General features: G+C 51.1%; 1 protein-coding gene across 6 annotated transcripts in view; it reads right to left on the bottom strand.

Annotated features, from left to right (window-relative positions):
- Positions 1-1,125: 1,125 nt before the first annotated feature.
- PTK7 (protein tyrosine kinase 7 (inactive)) overlaps positions 1,126-26,781 on the bottom strand; it is a 58,292-nt gene continuing 32,636 nt past the window's right edge. For 2 of the 6 annotated variants that reach the window (XM_072944963.1, XM_072944964.1), the window contains exons 2-21: positions 25,842-26,129; positions 25,279-25,381; positions 24,716-24,906; positions 24,471-24,621; positions 23,368-23,516; positions 22,857-23,123; positions 19,468-19,601; positions 19,172-19,307; positions 18,935-19,054; positions 17,486-17,635; positions 17,218-17,368; positions 16,993-17,120; positions 16,637-16,720; positions 15,657-15,860; positions 14,666-14,821; positions 13,548-13,780; positions 12,669-12,749; positions 5,827-5,978; positions 4,862-5,040; positions 3,538-4,394 (exon numbers count right to left, since the gene is read on the bottom strand). In XM_072944963.1, coding sequence (XP_072801064.1) covers positions 4,234-4,394; positions 4,862-5,040; positions 5,827-5,978; positions 12,669-12,749; positions 13,548-13,780; positions 14,666-14,821; positions 15,657-15,860; positions 16,637-16,720; positions 16,993-17,120; positions 17,218-17,368; positions 17,486-17,635; positions 18,935-19,054; positions 19,172-19,307; positions 19,468-19,601; positions 22,857-23,123; positions 23,368-23,516; positions 24,471-24,621; positions 24,716-24,906; positions 25,279-25,381; positions 25,842-26,129 — 3,218 coding nt within the window. In that variant the 3' untranslated portion in view covers positions 3,538-4,233. Of the gene's footprint in view, positions 2,332-2,773; positions 3,080-3,404; positions 4,395-4,861; positions 5,041-5,826; positions 5,979-12,668; positions 12,750-13,547; positions 13,781-14,665; positions 14,822-15,656; positions 15,861-16,636; positions 16,721-16,959; positions 17,121-17,217; positions 17,369-17,485; positions 17,636-18,934; positions 19,055-19,171; positions 19,308-19,467; positions 19,602-22,856; positions 23,124-23,367; positions 23,517-24,470; positions 24,622-24,715; positions 24,907-25,278; positions 25,382-25,841; positions 26,130-26,781 lie in introns of those variants that run through there. The other 4 variants (XR_012062129.1, XM_072944967.1, XM_072944966.1 and 1 more) reach the window with 4 other exon arrangements.

Here is a 26,781-nt window from a genome sequence, read left to right on the forward strand (position 1 = left end):
TTGTTCATCACCCTAAATACAGGAATTAAAAGCCCTCCTCTTCTCCATTTCCCAATAGTTTTTCAAAGAGGTTTTTTTCTTTTCCTAATTTACTCTGCAGAACAGGTAGTTAAACATATGGAACGCGTTAGCTCAAGAGGAAGAACAGGTCAAATAGATAAATAGGTTCCAGAAGGGCTTCAGGGGCCACAAACGGTTGCTTGGGATTTGTCTGAGTCACAGTTTTACAACCACAGCCTTGGGGGGTCATGCCTGCCTGGCTTCTAAAGACTTTTTGGTTTGAGATGTTGAGTTTAGACACACAGGGAGGCAACCGGCAGTGGTGGCATCCCAGAGAACAACAGCTGTATGTCACACCCACCCAGAAGGGTGCCCGGGGGTGAGAACGGCTCCCATCTTCCCTTCACATAGGCTGCCCTCTCTCAGATTTCACCCAACCACAGGGCCATTGCACACCAGTGTTACTGCCACAGCGCCTTTGCCTGCTAGGGACGGCTTCATCTTCACAGCCCTTTGTCACCAAAGGGCAAAGGGAGACCTTACACCATACTGGATTATTGCAGGTTCAGGTGCCAAAACCATTGATGTGGATAAAGTTAAAATTAAAAACTGGCTCATATATACGTCTTATTTGGACCATATTTTAAAATCAGGAGGTTTTACATAAACATCTGAATATCCGGCATCTCTCAAAAAACTGGAATTTTTAGCAACTCAGGGCCTGTGTGGCCACAGGATCACAATAGCCTGGAGCGGAGTTGAATGATGTGGCTCGCAGAAGCATCTGCTCTCAGGTTCACTACAGACTGCACAGCCCACCGAGCTCAGATAAGTCCCCGGCCTGGCCTCTCTGGAATGTGAGTTTGGTGCTTCTCCAATAAGGCCTCAATCACTGTAGCCCCCTGTCATGTCCACCCAGACCGTGAAGGGCCTCCAGAAGGGCATCAGAATTCCCTCATACCACACCATTCCCACCCCAACATTCCTTTCTTTCTCCTGGTTTTATCACCCAAATAATATCAGAAGAAAAATTAAGATTGCTTTTAAAAAATTGCCATCACCCTCTCCCCCCACAAAATTACTAACACTCTGAAATTGTTTTCATTGGAAATTAACCTTTACTCGGGGATTCTTAACTTCACACAGAAGAAAAGAGGTCTCAATAGAGATGGCAGTATTAGAGGAAATGGAAAGGTTGCGAGTCAGTGTGCCCAGGCAAAGTCAGGAAAGCCATGTTCCAAACATTAATAGCGCTTACGGCCAGAGAGTAAGGTCTGGGGACTAGAGGAAGGTGTTCTTTGCTTTATACAAGTCTGGACTTTTTGACTTCTTCTATGGTCAGTATTACTTTTATGCAAATTTTCCCTTAAAATTGAGCAAAAATAGAGACAGGGCAGAGGTAGCATAAGCGGATCTTGGTGACGGGCTGCACAGGGAGGGGATGCGCAGAGAACAGGGCTCATGATGGATTGAGATGCTAAGTAAGGGTGACTATTCTCCAAACAGTGGTACCACGAACGGAAACAGGGAACTTGGCTGGAGGAACAGGATTGGGAGAGAGGTAAGTTCAGTTTGGGGCCAAGGAAACAGGTAGAGAGGTATCCTGTAGAGAAAGGGGAATGTGAGTCTACAGCTTGAGGTAGAGGCTGGAATTGGAGCAAATGCTTTGGGAAGTGTCCACACCAAAGGGCCAGTTAAAGCCACATGAGGTAAGATGAGATTCCTGAGGTTGAGAATATAGAGAGAGGAAGGCCAGAAGACAGAATCCAGCCATCCTGGGGGCAGGCAGAGGAAGGAAGCCACAATCAGGGCTGGAGAAGGCCTGGTCAGAGAAGGTGGATTCAGTGTACCATCACCAAAGGCAAGAGAGGAGAGTTTGAAAAGGCAGATGTGGCCAGCAGCGAGAGCCACTGCAGACTGGACAAAAAGACTGGGAGTAAGAAGAGGCTTAGTGATTAATGACCTTCTACAGTAGTGCCCCCACCACCACAGTAGGCAATCATTTTTACATTGCAACCTCGGCTGAATTCGATTATTGTTCCCAATTTTCACACCCACTGTTGGAATTAGATAGCCACATCCTTTGCAGTCCCATCCTAGTGGTGCTGATGTTGGGTTTTGACACGTGACTTGCTTTGGCTGAAAAAGTGTTAATAGACTAAAGCTTTTGAATGTGCTGGCATGATCTGGTTGGACTTCTTGTGGTCCTGCTACTGCAGGAGAGCATGCTCTGGGGCCGGCAGAGTAGACCCAAACCAGACCTAGGTGCCAAGCCCAGCTGAACTCAGCCAAGTCCAGTCAAGATCAGCCAAATGTCACCAACTTTCAGATCTGTGAGTGAGAAAAATAAATGTTATAAGTGACTAAGACTTATTATGCAGCAGCACCACCCCAATAGCTAATATGTAACCCAATATACACAAACACATATCCAACAGAAGAACAAAATTTTGCAAAACAATACTTACCTTTAAAGTATACAATATACTGTGATACATTTTATTATGTTTCATGTTTTTTAATGCTTGTTGCAACCCATAGTTTGAAAAATATTGCTCTAGAGAAACTGTTCTTGGTTTGTTTGTTTGTTTTTTCTTTCACTTCAACACACCCCAGGGATGTACCACTCTGTGTATCAACAACAGTGGTTCACTTACTAGTTGTGTCACCTTGGGGAAATTACCTGGCCTCCTTGAGCCTCAGTTTCCTAATCTGTGAAATGGGAACAATAATATCCAGCTAATAGTGTAGTCGCAGAAATTCAATGAGATAATGCATGTTAAATGCTTAGCAAAGTGACTGGTACAGAGCAAGTATTTAATAAATAATAGCTGTTATTTTCATTATTGAGAAATTTGGTCAGGAACAGAGGGAACTAGAGCAAGTCCAGAGTTCAGGACTCATTTCTTTAGGAGGGGACCATGCTGAAGTTACCATAAGGTAGAGTAGAACTGATGATACAAGGTCCAGGTAACGAAGAGGCAGGATTTAATCCAGTTGAGGGCTGAAAGCCTGGGGTCCATGAAGCATCAAAGCACATCTCTGCTCAGTCCTGTCTCCTCCATCACCTTCTGAGACTCTTAAAAGGAATCAGAGACCTGAATCTGTCATTAACTCCTTCAATCCTGTCTAACTAGTCCCCTCCTCACACTTTTACGCTCCCCACCTGAGTGAGTACTAGGCCATTAATTGGCAGACAGCAACACAGGGTCACGTGAACAGGAGTTGGCCTCGCGTCCAAGCCCACACTCAACTGCTCTGCAAACTAGAGAAGGACCAGTGTCTGCCAGTCATCCCTGCCCAAGCCCCACAGACTCTGAGAAGGCACATGGCCCCTTCTGATAAGTAAGGAAAGAAGGGACATCATTCATAGGCAACGGTAGGGAATGAGCATCAGCAGGAGGTCGTAAAAAAGGCTTCTTTATTGAGAGCAGCGAGTGTAAAAAAAAAACAAAACAAAAACAAAACAAACAACAACAACAACAATAAAGGTGTGAGGCTGGGTGGCCCACCCTCCCATCTCCTCCAGGACCCACCCCTACCTCCCACGCCCTCCCACCCCACGCTGCAATTACATAGAAAAGCCGCCCACGGTGCATACAAAAAGGGCGGGTTATATAGTGTCAAAAGCTCCTGAAAACTCCTTCATCTGCCAGGCACTTAGGATGAGGAAAGGAGAGAAAGGTGGGGAGGAGGCACAGGTCTGGGTCAGTGTGCACAAGTCCACGGGGGGAGGACTCACTGGCTGTGTCCTCCGTGATCCTAGTACAGACCCCAAAGTGGGACCGCCCTGGGCGCCAGAACTACCCAGGAACTTGAGTATAGTAAGGAGCTCCCCTTGAACCTGGCTCACCTCCAGCCTAGCCCTCCGGGGATGAAGTTGGCAGGTGAGTGGCAGAACTGGACCCGGTCAAAGGGAGGAGACCCATGCCAGAAACTGGGGTTACCTGAGGCACCCACACTGTCCCTGATGGGGGAAGGGGTAGCAGAGAAAGCTGCCTAGCCCAAGGCCATAGTCACCCAGTCTGGGTCTGAATCAGCCTCCCCATGGGCTGAGGATGAGGAAGGGGAAGAAAGCCCAGGCCCTGCCAGACCTCAGCAGTGCCTGGGGTGCCAGGGCGGGGCCCCTGGGGCCCAGGAGGACGGGGATTTGCCCATCATGCTGTGGGCACCCCTCAGGAGGTCCTCCCCTGCCCGTGCCATCCTGAGGCACAGCCTGCCTGGGCTCCCTCCTCACGGCTTGCTGTCTGCAGAGCTGTCTCCCAGGGTGTTGGCAATCTCACTGAAGGAGGGCCTGTCCTTGGGGCTGAGGGCCCAGCAGCGCTGCATCAGCCTGTAGAGCTTGGAAGGGCAGCCCTCAGGCTGTGGGAGCCTGGCCTTCCCAGCCTGCAAGTCTGCAGAAAGATGGTGGGAAGAGGGTTGGTCAAAGTATTTCACCTGTCGATCCTCTATGGAGCCTGCAGTTCCCACAGGCAGACCCCGGGGGGCACCAGCCAGTATTGGGGAGCCCTGACTCAAGGAGTTTATGGCAACTATCTTGCAACCAAAGGGGAAGACCCGCCCTGGCCCCAGCTCCCTCCGGATGGTGGGGGGCAGGGTCCACACAGCACAAGCAGCAGCCAATGCGTGGGGGCTGAGGTGTGGTCAACAGGCAGGTGTCAGAGTGGCCTGAGTGAGCAATGGGGACAAGGGCTATTTACCAAGCAGGATGAAGGTATTTCAGTGATCTAACAACTGGAGTGGCCATATCCGTGGACCTGCTAACACCAGCCCTGAGAAGGGAGGCAGGCTGAACGGGCTCCGGGACTCAGCAAGTTTTAGAGAGCATCTGGAATTGCCCCTTGGAAATGCAGCTGCCTACCTGCCAGCACTTCATCGTCTGCCTGCCCACCATGGGGCATCTCTCCGTGGGTGAACACTTCCCACATCAGCACTCCGAAGGCCCAGACATCAGACTTGGTGGAGAAGTCGCCATCCAGGATGGCCTCGGGGGACATCCAGCGCAGGGGCACCCAGGCCTGGCGGAAGTGGTAGTACTCACTGCAGGACAGAACGACACACAGGCATGGGGGTGGGGTGAGGGGCACAGCCTGGAATGCCAACCTCATCCAAGGTCTGGGTCTCATACTCAGGCTAGGACCCCGCTTTTCTGTAGCAAGACATTTGGGGAAATTGGAAACATTTATGCTTAGCATGGGGGGTGGGAGGGGCATATACTGCATGAAATCTGGGGTCATCTACATGGGGTCTGATGGTTACAAAATTCCATGAAGGATCAAACGTTGCCTAAATGTCACTATTTTTAAAAAGCTAACTAACGTTTTCCACTAAAATGTGGAAAACGAACACATTCAATGAAAAGAAATGTTAAAGAGCTTTACTAGTGATAAACCAATCATGACTAAAGCAACAGACAGCTGGAGTGAGTCAGAGCTTGGCTGACCGCAGGGGAAGTTCGCGGAGGCACCACGAAGTGTGTATGGGCATTCCAGAGTGATCTCCGGCCCTTCGTGGGTGCTGAGCTTTAAGTTTTAGGCTTCAAAATAATAATTACTAAATTCAGGAAGTTACAGAGGGAACCATATGAATAGTTAAATTATATAAACATTTATAAAGTTCAACTTTTTTTTTCAAGGTTTTTAATTTTTTTTATCACTAGAGAAAATGTGTGAGCATCAGGGACTTGTGGTCCTCTCCCACTGCACCCTTGGGAGAAGGTGGGAAGGTTCTGCCCCTCCCAGGCTCTCCAGCTTTGGCTAAGCCCCTTCCCACACACCCCAGCTGAGTTTGCCCTCTGCCCCTCACAACCCTCCCTGTGCCCTCTACCTGTTGTACACGTCCTTGCTGAGCCCCAGGGCCGACACCTTCACCTGTCTCTGAGCGCTGACCAAGCAGTTGCGAGCGGCCAGGTCCTTGTGTACAAAGCGGTTGTTGGACAGGTGCTCCATGCCCAGGGCCACCTGGGTGCACAGGGCCACCTGGAGAGACAAAGGGGCCTGTCAGAGCAGCTCAGGACCAGAGGGTTGGGGTACCGCCCTCAACACAGCCCTTGCTGGGGTCTCAGTGCCCCCACCTCAGTGATGTGATGTTTCAGAAGCCCCAAGGCAAAGGAATAGCAGCCTATTTCCCTCTCTGTAAAATGGGAATAATAGGACCCGCCTCACTGGGTTCTTGGAAGAACTGAACTGAATGAAATAAAGCACTTGGCACTGCTCCCACCACAACAGGTGCCAGATTAAGTGAGTGGCGTGGGGGGGCAGGGGGAAGACACAGTAATCACCTGCAGAGTGAAAAATAACTGGGCAGTGATCACCACTCACATCTTTATGAGCTGTTCCTTTTTCTCTTCCACTTCAAAGTTACATATTTTCTACTAGTTGTGTTTCATGAAAAACAAAATAAACAGTCACACATGTATGTATATAAAATGTGGGTGAGTGAAAGGAGATGGACACACACACACAAACACACACACTGGTTGCCTCTGAGGAGGGGCACTGGAGGCTAGAGGGAAGGTAGAGAAATTCTGGTTTATATTTGTGCTGTGAACTACATCCAGAAAAGTTCATAAAACATATGGACATATGGCTACTTTCACGAATAATTAGAACGCCCACACCCAATGAAGAGTCACCAAGTTAATAAAGCAAAACCCAACAATGTTAGGTCGGGGAGGGCTCAGTGGTAGGGTACGTGCTTAGCATGCACGAGGTCTTGGGTTCAATCCCCAGTACTGGTAAGTAAATGAATAAATAAACAAAAATAAATCTAAATGCCTCCCCCTCCAAAAAATTTTAAAAAACAACACAATGCTAGGACCCCAGAAACTCCCAATGGCTCCTTCCCCATCACAAATTCTTCCTCTCCTCAAAAGGTAATCGCTATCCCAACTTTTGTGATAATTTCTTGGCTGTCCTTTGTAGTTTTACCACTTACACATACGTTCCTAAATAGCATAATCCCGTTTTGCCTGTTTTAGAAGCAGATAAGGCTGGAAGCATACAAAAATGAATGATCTTCTGTGCCTTGATTCTTTCATTCAACATTGTGAGATTCATCCTTTCTTTGGGATATCAGTGAACTGCGTTATTTCTCACCACGAATACACCATAATTCATTCATTCTAATGCCGATGGATATTTGTGGGGACCCCCCCCCGCCGATTTTGGCTATTAAGGACAGTGCTGCTGTGAACATTCTTATGAGTGTACACATGCAGGAGTTTCTCTAAGATACCTAGGCATGGGGTCATGGACTGGGAGTATCTCAAGCATTTCAAAGTAATACAAAACTATTTTCCGAAGTGTAAGAGGCTTGGGAGATTTTTCACTGATACCATTTAAAAGTTTTTGAGCTATGTGAATTATATATAATACATTATATAACATATTAAATGTAATTGTAATTAAGATACACTAACACTTTAAGAGTATACATCAATGCACTGAACAAATATTAACTGAGCAACTACTGTCCGCCATACACCACTGGGTGCTGGTGGGATGTAACAGGGACAGCAAGACAGGGCTCCCAGTGACAGGGCAGTCTAGAAGGGAGATTAGAATTGTACCTGCAGAAGGGTGCCACCACCTGGGGGAAGGTGATTCATGCCAAACAGAGAAATCAGGAGACTGCCTGTAGAGACCAATGGCCCTTTTGCCTCCGTCACCTTATCCAAACCTTGGGAGCAACGACCGAGGGACATGTAGGACATGCAGTACTTCCTTGTGTATGAAAACTAGGCAGACAGAAATGCAAAGAGGTCCCCGTGGAAGATTATTCAACAAGTTACTGGCCAGCTGCATGTTCCTTGCAGCACGCAGACTCACTCTCAGGATCCGTGAGGGAGAAGTGAACACATGTGACATGGAGAGAGAAAGAGAACGTGACCGTTGACCGGTAACTTGGGTGATCTAGAAAAATACTAGTAAGAACCAACAAGGTATCATTTCCCACATAGCTGACTGCAGAAGGTCAATTCTGCCTCCAACTTATCTCCAATGGTTCAGAGAAAAAGCCGTAAGTAATATACAGACACAGAGAATAATAAAGCAAAGGAGCAAAATGTAAACAATTGAATCTGGATAAAGATTTTGTAGGAGTTCCTTGAACAATTCGTATAGTCTTTTAAGTTTGAAATATCGAAATGAAATTTAACCACACACATACAAATGACCAATAAGCATGTTAAAAAATAAGAATAAGTAAAAGCAGCCTGTGTGTGGACCAATAACGAGAGTATGTCACAGATTAACCAAGATTGTGGTTAATCTGATTCTATGTTCCTGAAGTTCAAAAAGGAACAAAGGTGAATGTGAGCTGCTGCCCTGTGACTCAGGGCACAAAGGAGACCACTGAACCAGAGAAAAGGGGATGGGGAAACTTGTTGAGCACCTACTGTGTGCTGGGCCCTGAGCTAGGCCGGCCGCTCCCCTGCCTGCACTGTGAGGTGGACTCATCCTCAGCTTGGCCCATGGTCCCAGCCTAATGCCAAGGCCTGGCTCTTTCCTCAGCACCACAGCCACCTCTCCTGTCGGCCATCAGTGAGCCTAGGGCCGCGGCGCTGGCTACGGACTAGCCCTTCAGCATCCCTGGCTGGCTCCAAGCAGCTTCACTGGCCTGGCTCACGGGGTCATAGAAAGGCTGGCAAAGGAGCTGGGTCCAAACACTGGGAGAGGGGTCACTGCAAAGATAGATCTCAGTCTGTGCGCACCGGCTAGTGACATCCCTGCAGGCCCCGCAACCTCCACTGGAGGTTTGCCAACTGTGGTCAAAACCTATGTATGTCATAAAAGCAATTTAGTGAATCTTAACTAGCATTTTTTTTAAAAAAATGGAATAGAAAATATCAGAGTGTATCACACTTGGTAAGTGTTTGAAAATTTTTTTTTCTTTTTTTTTTTAGAGTAGAGAAAAGTTTATTCAAGGATCAAGCAAGAACAGGCAGCCCTTGCTCCAAAGACCTGAACTATCCTTTTTTCATTTTTTACATATGCCTGTATTGCACTGTGATGTACAATGGTTTGTTTTTGTTTTTTGGGTTTGTTTTTTTTTTTTTGCACTACTGTAGGTCTCAGTCAAAAACAGTTTAAAAACAAAGGTCTACACCAGTGCTGTCCAAAAACGATGTCCCCTAGCCCCATGTGGCTATTTAGGCTAATTAAAACTTCATAAAATTGAAGATTCAGTTCCTCAGGCTCTCTAGCCACATTCTCAGTTCTCAGTAGCCACGTGGAGCTGGTGACCACCGCATGGACAGCACAGGTGTGGAATGTTTCCACCACTGCAGAAAGTCCTATTACAGCCCTGGTCCAAACCACCAGCAACCTGGACCCACTACATATGCAATGTATTGATGGACATGCCCGTGCAGAGGTGCTGAATGCAGCTGGGGAAAATTTCATCTTATTGGTGCATTTTCTTTATTAAAAGTGAAGCCACAAAATCTCCAGATAGCTTCCAACCAAATGTGTATAACCAGTGAGAAGAGGTCAGGTCAACAGGCCCGCCAGGATTACTGAGCCCTCCTTGGGTGCAGAGCCCAGCACTGTATCTCCAAGGAAAAGTAGAGGCCTCGTTCCCAAAACAGCTTCCAGTCTGCCATCCTCAAAATGTCCCAGGTGCCACTGGTGGTAAAAGGGCATCATAAATGGACAGGCTCTACTTTAGGCTTCAAAACCCCAGGGCATTGTCGGGCCTTGCCTGGTTGTCTGTAATGGGCAGACAAAGGCTTTTGTAATGTGCCCTCATCAGACTTGCCTTTCCCCTCGGCATGCTCTCTCCGCTGTAGCTCACAAGCTACACAATCTGCTGCTAGTCATGGGAAACAGAAGAGGGAGGACTTGGCATGGTGACTAACTTGCTATCTTTCCAGAGAGGCAGTGCTTCTGGAAATACTGGCTAAGCGAGGACAGTAAAAGGGAATTCTGTTAACCCAAGCCAATTAAGTGTTTCCTTACTACTGGGCAGGCCGCCATCAGATGGCCACGGGATTAATTTTCAAATACTGTTATAAAGACCTGCACTTTGGTAAAGACCAGACCCACCCCGCCTTTCCAACTTTAACACCCCGAGGGCTAGCCCGAGTTCTGGATAAGCCACCGTGACGCTTCTGCTCTCTCCCCACATCAGGTTTCTGCTTCCCATCGGGGCATCTGGCTGTTTAAAGCAGAGCGGTGACCCCAAGTGTGGTAATCTGCCTCTGCTCCTCATCCTGCCATCAGCTTGCAGGTGATCCGTGGAGAAATCACAGGTTACAGTGCTTGGGACTTCAAAATCTCCATCATCTTATCAGCTACTCTAACAAGCATCACCTACAATTATGCCAACACCCAGGGCCCGTGTCTTTGATTTCGATCACCATTCCCCTGCTATCCCGGAATCCTGCTGGGGCTCTCCCCAGCCCACCCACACCAAGTATGGCGCTTCATTCCAGCTCTAGCCAGGCCGGGAGCAGCCTGCCTGCTCTCCACCTTCCTTTAAAAACTGAATTTTTTCTCTGTCCACTCCCCTAGGGCCCTAGGAATATGAAGTGGCACAGCAGCTCACTGAATTATCAGCACAAGAAAGCGCCTACAAGTTTTAATGTATCTTTCCTAAGAATCTTCATTCTCATGGAACTTTGAAAAAAGAATATTTTTCAAACTACTGATCGAGACCCACACGACTCTCAAAACCAATTTAGTGAGTTAAAAGAAAAAACAATAGGATAGGATAGGAAACATTAAGTGCATCAAATATAGTGTGAGAGATTAACTTGAGCTGTGTGTGTATTGGGCCATGATTTAAAATGCATTTCTTATAGGGAACTCTAACCAAAAACCATTTCAAAGCCACTGTCCTACCCCAGGGCTCCTTGAACCTTAATGAGCTTAAGAGTCAGCTGGAGAGCTTGTCTGAGAAGTAAGGTCCTCAGACCTCACTCTCAGATAGTCTTCCCTAAAGTCTGAGGTATGGCCCAGAAATCTACGATTTTTTAAGCAATGCCCTCCCCCCACCATCTAATGCAGAATATTGTCTGTGAAGAGTGTGGAACCCAACTTATTGAAGCTCCCCCACCAAGTTCAAGATGCTCTGGCAAAGAAGTATGGGAGAGATCTTTGGCAGAGGTGATGACTTGCAGCAGAACAGGGTCCCTCGGGTCATGTGATGGTGACAATCCTGTCAGCCCGCCTATGTCTTCATCCCAGCCACAGCAATGCAACTAGACCCCCCTCTCCTGATGCCATCTGCTTCCCACCATTCACCTACTTCCTGTCCTTGAGAACTGAACTCAAATGGCTTTCTCTACCAGGAGACCACAACATCTGTCCACCTAAAGGACATGGACGTCTTCCACATCTTTTAATTTATGTCTCCCACTTGCTTTCTGCGTTTTACCTGAAGTCAGTAAGGAATACGCCAAACTCACGTACCCAAGCTCTCCCACTAGATCCCGAGTGCCCCAGGGATGTCTGGCAGTTTTAATTTTGCATCATCCCAAAGGTCCTTAGGGCCATGACAGGCTCAGTAAAGATTCACTGGCTCCATGTGTGTCCTGATTTGTGAGCTCTGGATCCAGACGTCCCCCCCAACTGGAGAGGCATGTCCTGTCCTGTGGCTTCCCATCTACAGCCACGGCAGGTAGCCCTGTGGCTTCTCAGAGATGCAAGCAGGGGCCCCATATCAGGAGGCCAGCTGTAGGTGACTGGGGCCAGGTCACTAGCCTTGTCTGGGCCTTACTAATTCACCTGCAATGGGAGGAGGTCAGCCTGAAGGACATAGAGCTGCTCCCCCAGAGAGATCAGGGGCAGCTGGGGTCCCACTCTCCTAAATGATCAGCCCCGCCTTTCTGCCCAGCCCCCGGAGTCTGTGCCCTGGGTCAGCCTCCAGGCAAGGAACGGTCACCTGGAAGGGAGGCCCAGCAGTCTGCCTCCCTGCCCTGGGCTTTGATTGGCTGAGCAGTGACTTCACTATCACCTTGGATGCAGAGTGCCTGGTCACATGGAAGGAGGTAGGTCCATTTCAGAGGGGAGTAGAGAAGGCTGTGGGCAGGAAGAGCTGGGCCACAGAAGGTATTGTCTAAGGTGGGCAGGGGGTAGTAAGCAAACTTTCCCTTGTTCACTGTTTCAACCCAGGTCTGCTCCATCTCAGGGCCCCAGCCAGGGCTCTGTGCCCAGAACCACCCTCTGCTCAGAGACACGAAGAGGAAAGGCCAGACAGCCCACAGCCCAAGTGAAAGCCAAAGTGTGAAAACCACAGAAGGTGAAACACGGGCAGCTGGTCCACAGCAGGGTCATCCACACTCGGGGGAATGAAGAAACGCGCTCAGGGCCCCGCCAAGCCCTGCAGCTCCTCCAGCTCAGCCCCCACGGCCAGGGGCAGACGTCCTACTCCAGCAGCCAACACGAAAGGCAGCTCTTCTCCATGAAGGCCATATGGCCACACAAAGCCACCTGCAGGCTCTGTGACTGAGACAAGTCCCTTAACCTCTCTAAACCTCAGTGTCTGCCCCCATCCTGGCTGCGGACAGTGACGTATACGTCAAGGATCATTGTGATCACAGAGGTACCACATGTGAAGCACTTACCACAGGGCCTGGCCCACAGGAAGTGTCAGTCAGTGCACCTCTATTAGGGGACTGCCCCTACCTCGGGACTGCCCCTGCCTCAGGTCCACCCTGCCCTCACCTTCTGCTTCGTGCTTAGGGGCTGAGACTTCAATTTTTCATCCTTGCTCTTGGAAATCCTCAGGAACTGTTTGAGGTCTCCCTGGGGAAAAAGCCAAGTGTTTCTGTCAGGTCAGAGCTCAGCTGTTATCCCCAAAACATCAAACCCAGCAGGTGCTCACGGGGTGCCAGCCCCGGAGGTAGTGAGGAGCCCTGACCTGAACGCCCAACCCAGCCCAGACCCCCACCCGTAGGGACAGTCCAGCAGGAATGAAAAATATATAAGAAGTGCCTTCTAGAAGCTCTCAGAAAGGGAGGACAGTCACTGCTACCATCAGGGAGGCCCCCAGACAGGCAGGTGAAGAAGCCTGTGTCCCTAGGAGCCAAGAAGAAAACACAACCCCAACCCTGTCTTCACAGTGGCAGCTGGAGGACTGGGGGATGGGAGGGGGAATGAAGAGTGAGGGGCAGATCTGGGCATGACAAGGGGGTGGGAAGAGAAGGCTGGTGGCGGGGCTAACACTGCCCCTCGGATGGTACGGGCTGCTGGGAGGGAAGGAGAACCAGGTTCCGGTAAGTTTATTCTCAAGGGCTGACAAGCACTGGGGAGAACAAAAAATGACAAGCCAAAAAAGAACCAGAGTCAAGGAAGAAGACACGAAAGGCATCCATGCAGTGCCCAAAGGGAGAAGCGGGAAGAGCCCCAGACGTGGGGCTGACAGACAGGAAAGAAGAGGGCAGGCCAAGGAAAGGCAGGTGTCAGAGGGGGGCAGGAGGCTGACCATCTCAAGATGGCAAAAGCAGGCAGGCCGAGGTCTCGGCTGAGCTCACACGAGATGAGGTTCCCATGGTGCCCCCTATCCCCTGCCCGAGGCTCCCAGGGCCCCCGCCGACAGCATACCAGGTCCACATACTCCAGCACCATGTAGTGGGGCTCAGCCTCCCGGCACAGCCCCAGGAGCCGCACCACGTTGGCGTGGTTCAGCTTCCCAAACATCTCGAACTCCCTGCGGAAGTCCAGCTGCTGCTGCTCGTCCCGGCTCTGCAGGCTCTTCACAAGCACCAGGGTCTCTGGCACCCCCTCCTCCAAGCCCTGCGCCTTGGCCAGGAAGACCTCCCCAAACTCGCTCTTCCCTGCGGGTACAGGGCTGAGTCAGCCGGCTACCTCCACCTGAGCAGGGGAAGCCCCTTGACCTGGGGAGGTGCCCGGCCTGGGTCACACAGTCGGGGGTCTCTGCCACCCTGCCCTCCAGACAGAGAGCAGCCCCGGTTCTGTGTGACCCTGAGCAAACCACTCCCTCTCCCACCCTGGGCGACAGTCTCCATCAATGAAATAAAGGAGCTGGATTAACAGTATTTTCTAGAAGGTGGTTTGTATGCAAATTTTAAGTGGCTCACCATAAACATGCCAGTTATATATTTTAAACTGTGCTCAGAAAATTTTTTTAATTTACTCTTTTTTAAAATATGATTTTCTTTTTACTTATCTTTTCCTGATTTTTAAATTTAACTTTACCTGGGGGGGGTAATTAAGGTTTTAAAAATTTATCTATCTACCTGTTGGAGGTACTTGGGATCGTTCTATCTATCTATCTGTCTATCTATTGGAGGTACTGTGGATTGAACCCAAGACCTCCTCCATGTTAAGCACGTGCTCTACTACTGAGCTATAGCCCCCTTACCTCAACCCCAGAAAAAATTTAACTAGCACAAATCCGTAACTTCTCAGTCTTTTCTAGAAAAAAGCTAAATGTTTTTTAAACTTCAGCGGAACGTTTTTTAAAAGGTGAAGGGGAGTCAATCTAAAGAAAACATCAACTAAATAATACACAGAAATGACAAAATCTTTAGTGGTATATGGACGACAGGCATGGGGAACACACTGGACCAGGCCTCCAGATGCTCCCTCCATTTCTAAGGTTCTGGGCTTCAGGGACTTCAGAGCCACTAGCCTAACATAGCCTCAAGACAAGCAGAGCCTTTAGTTAAGCAGGGGTGATGGTAGCCAAGGCAGTGTACCCAGCGTGGTGATGGGCTGCAGGCTGGCCCGCGGGAAATGCATCTTGTCACTCGTGCTGTGGCGTTTGTTGGTGGCCGCGGAACCGGAGCCCAAGCTGGTCAAGGCCACCTCCTCTTGGATCTCTGCTGAGGGCTGTCCGTTCTGCAAAGGCCCGCCTGGGAAGAGGGGGCATGGGGGAGTGTCAGGATGAGACCTGACACGCAGGCCACCATGGGGACCTCAGCTCTTTCCAGCAATCTCCCACTTCTACCAAAGGAGTCCAGTCCTGGTGTTCCACACAAAATCCACACAGTCCAACAGGTGAACTGATGGGGCTAGGGGCAAGGGAAACAGGCACCCCTTAGGGTATGAGCACTTACTGATGCAGCCAATTACAACCTCTGAAATGGAACAAACTGCACAAGTCTCATCTGAATCACTGCTCCCAGGACACCATGTTGACATAAGGGGTTTTGCTTTCATAGGGTCTCCTATGTACAAAGCTCTCAACAGGCACAAGGGGAAAATCACAAAAAGGGAGACCCAGGCCCTGCTCCTAAACTCCTAAACTGATGGGGGAGACCCTGCAGTGTCCCCAGGGGGCTCCCAGCCAGAGGAAAGGGGGAGTAGGGGGAGGGAAACAGGCAGACAGATCACCCTTGGGGGAACTCAGATACTAATGGGGGGAGATAAGATGTGCAAAGATACTAAATACGTCTGTGGTTTAGAACTGCAGGGAGAAGGCAGGGAAACACAGGAGGCTGGCCCAAGAGCCTCCAAGGAGGAAATCTTGAGCCAGGTTGCTCAGAGGCCAAGGCACTGGGAATTCGCCAACCCCAGGCTTCCAGCTGGGGGCGGGGGCGGGGGCGGGGTAAGCTCTGCTCTGGCTCCAGCTACCAGCACCTCGCGGCCGGCGGTTCCTTCCAGCGCCGCAGCTCTCTCCCCCATAGCCACGGGAGGGCGCTCAGCACCTGCGCACAGGCACCACCTCCCTCTTCCAAGGCCCCTCACCGTTGAGGCACTCCATCTCTGGCTCCTCGCCCTCCGGCTGCTTCTGAAGCCGCTTGGCCTTACAGCGCTTCTTGCAGTAGAACATGAGCCCCAGCACAGCAATGATGTAGGCCACCGCGGCGCCCACCGACAGCCCAATGGTCTGGATCATCTTGTAGGGGGGAGGGCTACCTGGGCCTTCAGACTCCTCCAGCATCGGCTTGTCTGAGAGACACACAGAGATGTGAGCAGATGCCAATGAAGCACACCTGGCCCTACTTCTTTAGTGGTTCCCTCCTCATCACATACATATGACAACCTCCCAGACACTCATGACGAAGCCAGAGTGACCCTGGGAGGGTCACCACCATCAACTGGACAAGGGCCAGATCCTAGGGGCCCCACCAAGGTCAGAGGGAGCTTGGCAGGAGTTGAGGCCAGGGATTCCCAAGCTGGCTCTGCATCTGGACACAAGGACCGGGACACACATAAAAAGCACACCTGTCAGCATCACCTCAAACCCACACTGTTAAGACGCTTTCTAAATGACTTGGTACCATGACTCAGGCCCTGAAGAGCTGCATCTGGGAACTGCTGGTTTAGAATCCCAGATATCATCCAGCACAGAGCAGGTTCTTCAAGAAACGTATCTGCAGAAGGGATCTTCTAGTCTAGGGGATTTCAATGGGCTCAGATCCCACAGAGAAAGAGGCCCGAGGGGGAGGCCATAAGGATCCCCAACTCCCACATACCCCTAGTGGCTTCAACCAAGGGGCTTGTCACTTCACTTTATCCACTGAAAGATCCACATAAAACTTTTAGGAAACCATTTCTGCTGCAAACCAAAAAAGTCTGAGAATCTCTCATTTAAAGCACTCCCATCTTACAGATGGAGAAGCAAGCTTCTGGAGAGGAAATAACACCTCTAAGGGCACCGAGCTGGTTAGCAGGAGAGGCCAGACCCCAATCCCGAGTCCCTGACCCTAGTTAGAGCCATTCACCTGACACATCCTCCTCTCTGGGCTCCAGGGCAAAGGAAACTGTGCTGCTGCCTCCTGACCTGACCCGGGGATATGTGCGGAGACCTGAGAGGACGCATTTTAGGGTAAGAGCATCCCCTCCAAGAGGCACACCCCCCCAGCTGTGGGATTGAAACGACAGCCCAAGTTTAGGCAAGGAACCGGAGACTCTGTAGTGGCCCAGTGGTGGGGACACAGCTGAATCCCTGCCCCTCTGCTGTATCCCCACCCCCCAAAATAGTTTCAGTGCCTTCTGTGTACAGGGGGCCAATGAGTACAAGGATGAGAAAGAAGTCCAGTCCTACCACTTGTGCAGGACACCCCTCCCGGGCCCATACCCACGACGTAGAGGGGGGCCTCTGTGTGCTTGATGTTGCAGCTGTTGCCCGCGATGCAGGTGTAGCGGCCTGAGTCCTCGGGGGCCACATCGTGGATCACCAGAGAGCCATTCTGGAAGATGTGCATCCTGCCAGGAGAGAAGCCCTAGCGTTGCCCACCTGGCCAGCTTGCGGGAGACAGGGCTGCAGAAGTGGCAGGGTGGGTGTGGGAAGGGGACAGCCTACCTGGGTCCTAGCTTGGTGGGGTCCAGGATGCGGTCTTTGCCCTTCCACTGAATGAGCGGCTTGGGGTCCCCCTGCGCCTCGCACCGCAGCAGGGCTGTGTGGCCTTGGTACACGGTTGTGCGCTCCGGCTCCACTTTGAAGGTGATAAACACTGGTTGGGAAGAGTCCAGCAAGGGGCAGGGAGCAGTGAGCAACGGGGCTGGCGGGGTGCAGGCTGCCACTCCATGGGGTCAGCCAGCCCCAGCCCCAGGGCCCTGTGCAGTCGCACCTGCCACAGTGAGCTGGACGTGGGCACGGATCTGGCCCTGCAGCCCATTGGAGGCAATGCAAGTGTAGTTGCCAGCGTCATCGCGGGTCACCCTGGAGAAGTGCAAGGTCCCAGCGTTGTCTGTCACCCACTCTGGGAGGCTGCTCCCATCTGCAGGGCAACGTAGGGAATGATGGGACTGACCAGGGCTCCGCGGGTGGCCGGCAAGGCCCCCAGTCACCCACCTCTACTCAAAAACACTCCATTGCTCCTAGCCACCCTCAGACAAGGTCCAAGACTCCTGAACTGGGCCTTAGGAGTCCCTGTTATTTACCCCTTTTCCAATTTTTCAGTCTCACCTCTTACTGCCCTGTATAACAATCCACTTCTGCCAAACTGGACTTCTGACTGGGTCTGGAACTGGCCTTGCTCTGGCCCTCACTGCCTGTCATTCCTCACTCCTAGAAGCCAGTCCTGCTCTTTGCCCTCGTCCCAGGCTGCAGATCTGTTGTGAGCCTCACCTCCCACAGAAAGCTCCCCCAGATACCTGAGCAGACAGCGCCCACTTGCTCCTCAGAACCTATAACCCTACTCTCTCTCTGTTATTGGGAATGTAAAAGCCCTTTAAAAAAAAACAATTTGGCCATTCGCATCAAGGGTTGTAAAAACGTGCATACCCTTTTATACATAATTATTACATTCTGGGAATCTTTCCCAAAGGAAATAAACCCAAATCCAGAAAAAACTTTGGCTCAAAGATGTTTACTGCAGCAATAAAAAGAGAGACAGAGACAGACAGAGAGAGGGAAGGAGAGAGGGAGGGAGGATGGTTAACAACTCAAATGTCCAACATTTAGGGAATATTTAAGTAAATTACAGTGAATCCAGTCATTGGAATATTATTGCAATTATTCAATGTTTATATATAAAAACATGGGGAAATGCTTGATAATGTTAAGTAAAAAATATATAAAATTACCTAGTTTTCTGCATCTTTTATGTCTATAGTAAGCATGACTTACTTATGTAAGCATAATAAGTGAAAATTATACGTCCAATAAAACTGCTATGTAAAAACAAAAAGATGTGCACAGGAAAAGGTACACACCCACAGATAACTGAAGGGGGGATTATGCATTATTTTCTCCCAAAATTTTCTAAAGGATTACTTTTATGTTGGAAAAGATGACTATTTTGAAAAGGACGAAGGGAGGACTTTATAGCCCTGTCTGGACCAATCCAATCACTTGATGCCTTGAGTCGTCTTATATGTTGTCTAACGCTGTAACCTGACTTCTTTTGTTTCTGGCTTTTTTCTTCCTAACTGGACTATAAATCGGCCCTTACATTTCTTGTCTGTCCCACAGTTCCCGGCAAGGTGCTGGGCACTCAGCTGGTCCTCAGACAGGCACATGTCTGACCAGTGGACTGCCCAGCTGCCCCCCCACCCCACGCCCGCACGGTACCCACCTGCCCGTACCCACTTAATAGTGGGCTTCTCTCGGCCTGTGGCTGAGCAGGGCACTGTGGCCTCCTTGTCAAATTCCATGCACTGCTGCGGCCGGGGTGGTGGTGTGAACTTGAGCTTTTCTGTTGCAGGAGAGGGGAAGAGGAGGAGTTGGGGTGACCGGATCCTGGGCCCTGCTGCTCCTTCCCTTTCACTCCCCTGTCGCCAGGCCAGGCGCCCTCCCCTACACGCCAGCTCACCCAGCACTTGGACCCGGGCCTGGGCCTCGATGCTGCCTGCAGGGGTGCTGCTCACGCAGCGGTACCACGTGCCATCGTACACCTCCACGCTGTTGATGCGCAGGGTCCCGTTCTTGGAGACCTCGAACCGCGAGTCCTGCAGCATGCGAGATGTGACCACCAGCGCTCTCAGCCTGCCCCCCACCAACGTCTCCCTGGGGCAGCCTCGGGGGTTGGGGGAAGCAAGCTATGGAGGTGAGCATGGAGGATGAACTCTCCTCCCTGGCCCTGCCCCCTGCAGCAATCCTCGTTCTCACCTCTGAGATGAGCATCTGGTTTCTGTACCAGACAACTGTGGGTTTTGGTGTGGCCTGGGTCAGGCAATGCAGATAGCCTGGCTTGCCCTCCTCCAGCTGGCTGTCTTGGGGCTTCTTCAGCCACGTGGGCACAGCTTAGAGGGACAGAGAAGAAGCAGAAGGTTGACTCAAATGTCTGCAAAGCCAATGGATCCAATCCCAAGAAATTCTAGTAACACCCCCACCCCTACCCCAGGCCCTGAGTTTAGAAACCCTTGTCCTATCTGGTGATAACTGAAGCAATTACTCCTTAGTGAAGGCCTATGTGCCCGCCCCTTTTGAACACTGTCTTAGTTATGGATCAGTATAAACTCCCCAACATATGTGTTTCTATACCCACTTTACAGGTAAGAAGACAGAGGTTCCAAGAAGTAATGGTAATTTACTAACACATGCTAGAGATAGGATTGAAAGCTTTGGTATGCATGACTCCAAAATCCTTGCTTTCTTACTACACCATAACGTTCCAAGCTCAGTCCTCAGATCTCTGTTCTGCTTTAGCCATGTTCATTTCCTGACTGATCTCATCCAGCCCATGGCCTTCAATACTATCCAAGTGGATGAGTCCCACATCTACAGTCTGGCTCCTGAGCTCCCCCCATGAACTTCACACTTGCAAATCCTACTAGCATCTCCCACTGTGTATCTAACAGTCACCTCAAGCTTTCTATGTGCAAAAGAGGAGTCTTGATCCCTCCCCAAACCTGGTCACCCCAGTTTTCCCTATTTCAGTAAATAGCACTACAATTCGGCCAAGCATACAAACCAAAAAGCTAGTACTGACTTCTTTCTCTACGGCTCCCCCACACCACATTCATTCTTCACAAACCCTGTCTACCTCGGCTCCAAAATAACTCCTGAATTTCACCACCTTTCACCTCCACTGCAACCACCTGTTCAAACCCCTTCAACACACATGCCCTGCAGGTAATTACAGTCATCTACTAACTGGTTTCCTGTTTAGACTCTTGACCCTAACAGTCTAGTCTTCTAGAACAGCCAGAGTGATCTTCTGGAAATGTCACTCTTGGACTCAAACCCTGCAAGGACTTCTCACCTGTGACTTGGTGGGGCAGACTGTTTGCAAAGATGGCTGTAAACGGTCCTCCCATCCCCCGCGTCTTTTTCTACCATGATGTTGCCACTTTCCCATCAAGGGGCGGGGTCTAGAATCTAGGTGGCCAGCCACGTGCCCTGTCCAGTAGAATATAGTGGATGTGACACTACACTTTCTAAGCCAATGCCTTGAGAAGCCTTATAGCTTCCATTTTTATACTCTTGGAACCCGGTGTCCATGTAAGGAAGCCTGAGCTAACCTGCTGGAGCAGCCATGTGGAAGAGAAACAAGGCACCCTGGTTGATATTCTCGGTTAAGTGCCAGAAGCCTGAGTGAGGACATCAGGGAAGAGCCAGTCACCAGATGTATCAGTTGACTGCATACACACCCCTAAGCTGAGTCAAAAGCACAAAGAATTGATGAGCTGTCCCAGTTGAACACTGCCCACAGAATCATAAGCAAAACAATGGCTACTGTTTCAAGCCACTAAGTTTGGAGTGGTTTGTTACACAGCAGTAGGTAACTGATACACTTGCAATACAAGCCAAAGTCCTCACCATGTTTTTACAAGGCTTCATGTGATCTAATTTCTACCTCTCAGACAGCCTCATTCATAGTCACCATCACTTATTCAGACCAAGCCACACAGGCTACTGCTGTCCCTCCAACTTACAAGCCCATTCTGTCTCTGGGCCTGTCCGCATGGTTCCTTAATTTAAACACTCAAATGCCATTTTCTAGAGACGTCTCCCCTAAATTCCCCCTGGCCCTTATGCCAGCTCTCTGAGTCACTTACCCTATTTTATTTTTCTGCATGGTTCTATTGCCACCTAAAATTATAATATTGTTCATTCAATTGTGTTTCTTGTTTGCTCTGTTGCCCCTATTAGACTACCAGCTCCACAAGGGGAGAGATTTTTGCCTGCTTTGTTCATCACTGCATCCCAGTCCTGGGAACAGCGCCTAGCACAAAGGAGGCACTCTATAAACCTGCTGATGGAATGGAGGCATGGAGCCCTCCTTCCTCCGAACTATACCCTCCACCTCTCTGCACCGGTCCAGCCCTGCCTGCATTACACACTCTCTAATTTCACAGGCCTCCTTCTCAAGGGGCAGTGCAGGCACAGGGCACGGCTCAGTTGGTGCTTGTAGATCAAAACCAGCATCCCCACATCCAGCATCACCTGGAGCACATGTTAAAGACTCTCTGCCTGACCCCACCCCCAGAGAGTCTAGGGCAGGAGATCTGGAGTAGGATTGTAGAGTCTGCATTTTTAAAAGTACCCTCAATGATACAGGTGATCCACAAACCCCATCTGGAGAAGGGCTGACTGCGGCTGCTTGCATTTGTCTGTGTGTCTTGGTGGAAGTTTCCTGAGCACAGGTTACCTGCGTGCTGCAGTTTCCCACCGGACCAGGGACCTGACCACGGGGGTGCATGTCTCTGAGGTGTCAGTATCTTAACGGGAATGGTATCATCTTAACTTACAAATGCACAAAGCCCTTTTTATATCTGAAATCTTTTTGAACTTTTGAAACTTACCTACTTGGAAAAAAGAACAGGTAAGTAGGAAGAAGCAGGTCTCAAAATGGTGTGTGTGTGTGTGTGTGTCTATAAAAGTTTGTCTTGTGTATCTTTTTAAATTATCACAAAGGTTTGGCACAGCCATGGTGTAAATAAGTAAATAAATCTCCATGCTTGAAGCAAGAGTATATAAACCTTTATCATAGGCACTTACAAGCATTTTTATTACTTTTTTCCCCTCTTATTTCACAAATTGTATGTTCATTGTAGAAATTTGGAAACTATAGCAACATATAAAATAATGACCACCTATAACTTTGTCCACCAACACTTTCCCAGAAAAGAAAAAGAAAAATCCTTTTTAACTATTTCACTGATCTTTCTGACCACCTTATAGGGTAGAGAGTCTGTTATTGGCCCCATCTTATGGATGAGGAAACTGAGCCCTAGCAAGGCAGGTGACGTTTTACCCGTGGTCACTCCATGCACTGGGGACAGAGTGGGAGCCACTGTGTTGACTGTCCCCTGCAGCCAGAGGACCGCTTTTCTGTGAGGGCTATCTCTCCAACCTTTGTGCGTGGCTCTCCACTGTCTCCTCCAATAGCACCTCCCAGCAGCTGACTGGTTCCCAAGCCAGCAGGGCTCAGAGCTGAGAGTGCCTCAGGGGAGCACCACGGAAGCCTCTGTCCAACACACCCAGAGCCCAAGCCCTCCTGGGACCTGGGTTCCCTTCCTCCTCGCCTAGCCCTTCAGGGCAAAGGTGCTCACTGGCCACGGTGATGTTGACATCCTGTCGCCGCTGACCGGCCAGGTTGGCTGCATGGCAGGTGTAGACACCAGCATCGCTCTCAGCTGTGCTGGCAAACACCAGCTCGTGGCCCTGCTGGTAGACTCTGCCATGGGCAGGCAGCCGGGCTCCTGCGTGCTCCCACCACACACTGGGCTCCGGAAGACCCTGGGGGGGCGGGCAGGCCACACGCTCCTCGCTGCCAGCTGTGAACACCCGTGGCTCAAAGGGCGGCATATCTTCAATCTCTGCAGGGACAGGAGCAGACCGCCCAGTTTCCGTGGGTCCTGGGTACCTGATGTTCTCCCACAGCAAGCTTTGCCCTTTCCAGCACAAGCCCTCCCCATGACCCTCAGTACCTCCTCTCCCTACCCCCGCATCCTCTTCCTCCCAATGCCCTCCAAGCCGCTCTGAGTGAAACCAAGCCTAAATCTTTACATGCCAACAACACTGAAGACAGTCCCTACCTTGGCACTTCAGACAGGGACCTACCTGCCAGGTGGAGCGTGGCCTCCAGGACAATGGGAGGGCCCCTCTGCCCCTGGCCAACACAGCGGTAGACCCCTGCATTGCGCGGTCGGACTTGGGTCAGCAGCAGGGACCCGTTGGCAAACACCGTGGCTCTGCGGAGGTGCGGGGGACTGCAGAGGGGAGAGGGTGCTGTTTGAAAGGAGTGGCCTCCTTCTGGAAGGGAACGCAATGGAATCCCGTCCTGCGCTGGTTAGGTATGTAGGAAGGAATCCACCAGGAACAGGACAGAGAGAAGGAAGCCGATATGCCACACTGGGGTGTGTGTGTGTGCACATGCACGTGTGTGCACTTGTTCATGTGCTGGGGGGGCTGTGTGAGGCGAGCAGCAGGGCAAGTGAGAAGCCGCGAGTCATCAACAGTGTGCACCTGCGGAGACGGAGGGGCCCCCGCCCCCCGGAGTCAGGTAAGCGTGCTGGTGAGGCAGCAGCCCCAGCAATCAGAAGCTCCTCGGCCGCACCAGATGAACTACCGATGTCCTCAGGGCTGAAGCCAGGTGGGATGCCATCCCCTAGTCTAGGGAGCCACATCCCAAGGACCAGGGCCACACCTAGCACCACAAAGGGGCTCCCTGCTCTCATAGGGCCTGGATGAGGATAGATGTTCTACAGAGACACTGGCACCTCCTAGCACCTTCTGGAAGTGTTTGCTTCCCCAAAAATATATGCATGTGTGTGCATGTGCGCACATCTGTGTGAGTGTAAATAAGGTATCCTTGCTATCTGGGACCTTCCTATCCAGACTGTGATCGCCCAGGGATCCCTCCAACCCTGAGACTCTACCCCTATCCCAGAAGACCCATGTGGGCAGGAAGCGTGTGGTGATGCAGAGTCACTGCTGGCTCACACGGTGTCTCTCTGGGAACTGGAAAAGATACCCTTCCTGGAGACTCTTCCCTTTGCTGGACTCATTTGGTAACAGCAAGAAATTCTATTGCCATCTGCCGGCAAGTTGAAGTAATACATGTATAGATCTCTGATGTCTGTGATAATATCCTTCCCTTTGAGAGAACCAAGTGTGCAGTACACAAGCTTTACCACCATAAAGGCTGCTGCCAGATGCCTTACCGACTGCGGTTAGTGATGGGAGTCTCATCCTCAAAGATCCACTGCAGGGTTGGGGAAGGCTGGGCGGAGAACTGACAGTGGAACATGGCCTCCTCGTTCCTTGCCACGACCACATCCTGGGGCGCCAGCACCACCCTGGCAAAGCTCTCATCTGGAGTGGGGGGAGCCCAGACATGTAAGCAGGCAGAGTGGGGAGGCCCCTCCCATCCCTCACCTCACCCTCCCCATCCCTGCCCCAGGCTCACCAGCAATGCTCAAGGTGAAGTTCTGGCTGCTGCAGGCCTGGCCAAAGGCATTGTGGGCACAGCAGGAGTAGATGCCACTATGCTCAGGGCTGGCCGGCCGGAGGGTCAGGTTCCGCTCCTTGCTGCTGACTGTGTGGTTGCTCTGGCCATCAGCAAGGGGGCTCCCATCTCGGAACCACTGGTAGGTGGGCCTGCAGGGCCGAGGGGGTCAGCAGCAGGGGGACAAGGGGTTCTCAGGTGGCCAGTGGGAAGGGTGCAGAATCAGAGGGTCAGGGCTAGACCCCTCAGTTTACAAATGGGGGAACTGAGGCCTGGGGATGGGACATGACTTGCACTAAGGCACACAATTCAGGGGAAGAATCAGACTGAGACTCTGGATCTCCCAGCTCCCAGAATCCAGGACCCCTCTTCAGTGACCAGGGGTCAGCGTGGAGCAGCACGTGGGTGGGGGTAGTTACAGAATGAAGCCAGATACAGCTGAATGGAGTTCAGAGTTTGCAGGAGACAGCTCTGCTGGTCTAGAATAACCCTTTCTCTCCCCATCCACAAAGTCGGCTTCTTACCGAGGGTGCCCATCAATGTGACAACGCAGTGTGACCTGGGTCTGTGGCTGGATCTCGGCTTCTGAGGCTGGATGCTTCAGAACCACGGAACCGGTCTCAATCCCTGGAGCAGAGGTCATGGTTGCAGAGTGAGGGGTGGAACAGAGCAAGGGTGGGAGGGCAGAAGGGAAAGGATGGAACCTGGAGGCTCTGGAGCCAAGAGACAGTTCAGGGAAACCCAGTGAAGCTGAGGCCAGGGATACTGATGGGGACACCAGAGACGGAGTGCCAGCCTGGTCCCCGGCAGGTCAAGGCTGACACTTTGCTGCATGGCTTCACTGCTCTTGCCATTTGCAAAAGAATCCAGCAGATCAATGGGTCCAAGACTTGAAGGGGAAAAAAATAACTTGGAAAAATTAAAATGTTTAATTTTCTTTTATCAATCCAAGCCAAGAGCTAACCACAGCTACATTCTGCCCACCCCATTCAACTGGAAATGGGAGAAGAGGAGGGGAAGGAGGGATTCCGCAGGGCTCAGGAGCTGAGGGTCTAGCAGCGGGTGGGCCCAGCCCCCTGGCTCTCACATTTGATGTTGAAGGAGGCGTTGGCACTGCGGGCCTCCTCGCCAGTGGAGTCATCCCGAGCCACACACTGGAAGGCACCCGAGTCCTGCAGCCGGTCCACAGCTGTGAAGCTCAGGCTGCTGCCCTGGGCGAAGCGCCGCTCCGTGTCCTGGACAGGGGCCCCATCCAGCAGCCAGTACACATGCACTGGGCCTGGGGCCTCGACCTCACAGCGGAGCAGCGCCCGGCGCCCCTGCAGCGCATCCTGGGAGGACGGCTCCTTGATGAAGACAATGGCTGCCTGGGCACCTGCAGATGGGGACCGTGGGAGAGGCAGGGTCAGGGGGAGCTGCAGACACTGCCCTAACACAGGCCACCCATCACCCTGTGCACAGGAGGAGGAAAGGGGCTGTGTACACAAGAGGTGTCCAATAAGTGCAGATGAGAATGATCATGAGACCATAACTGCCAAGGGTCCATTGAGGAATGTTTACACTGTGTTGGGTACTCCGCAGGATATGAAGACGCAGTACCCTCCAGGACTCTAGTCTGGAGGGAGAGATAGGACAATTACACAGGACATAGCAAAGCTCGTGCTAAATGAATGGTGTGGGCATTCAGTGCCTCTAGAGCACCAAAGAGGGAGGAAGCCCCAAGGGCTGAGGGTGGGGAGGGGCTGATGGCACATGGAGCAGCTCCCTAGAGGAAGAAGGCCTTGGACCTGCAGGACCAGATCATAGGAGGTCCTAATGCCAGACTGAGGAGCAGGGGACATTGGCAAGCAACTCTCCCCACTATCTTCAGAATCCAGGACATTGAGCAAAGTTAAATCATGATCCACTGAGCTTCTTGGAAGGATTATGGCACTCACACACCCACTGACGGTCAAGCATCAGAGATGGCTTTGATCCTCCTGTGGCAAAGGCCAGCTCTTCTGCGCTAAGTGAGAGGTGAGCCACAT

This window comes from Vicugna pacos, chromosome 20 (genome assembly GCF_048564905.1).
Source record: "Vicugna pacos chromosome 20, VicPac4, whole genome shotgun sequence".
NCBI classification, from domain to species: domain Eukaryota; kingdom Metazoa; phylum Chordata; class Mammalia; order Artiodactyla; family Camelidae; genus Vicugna; species Vicugna pacos.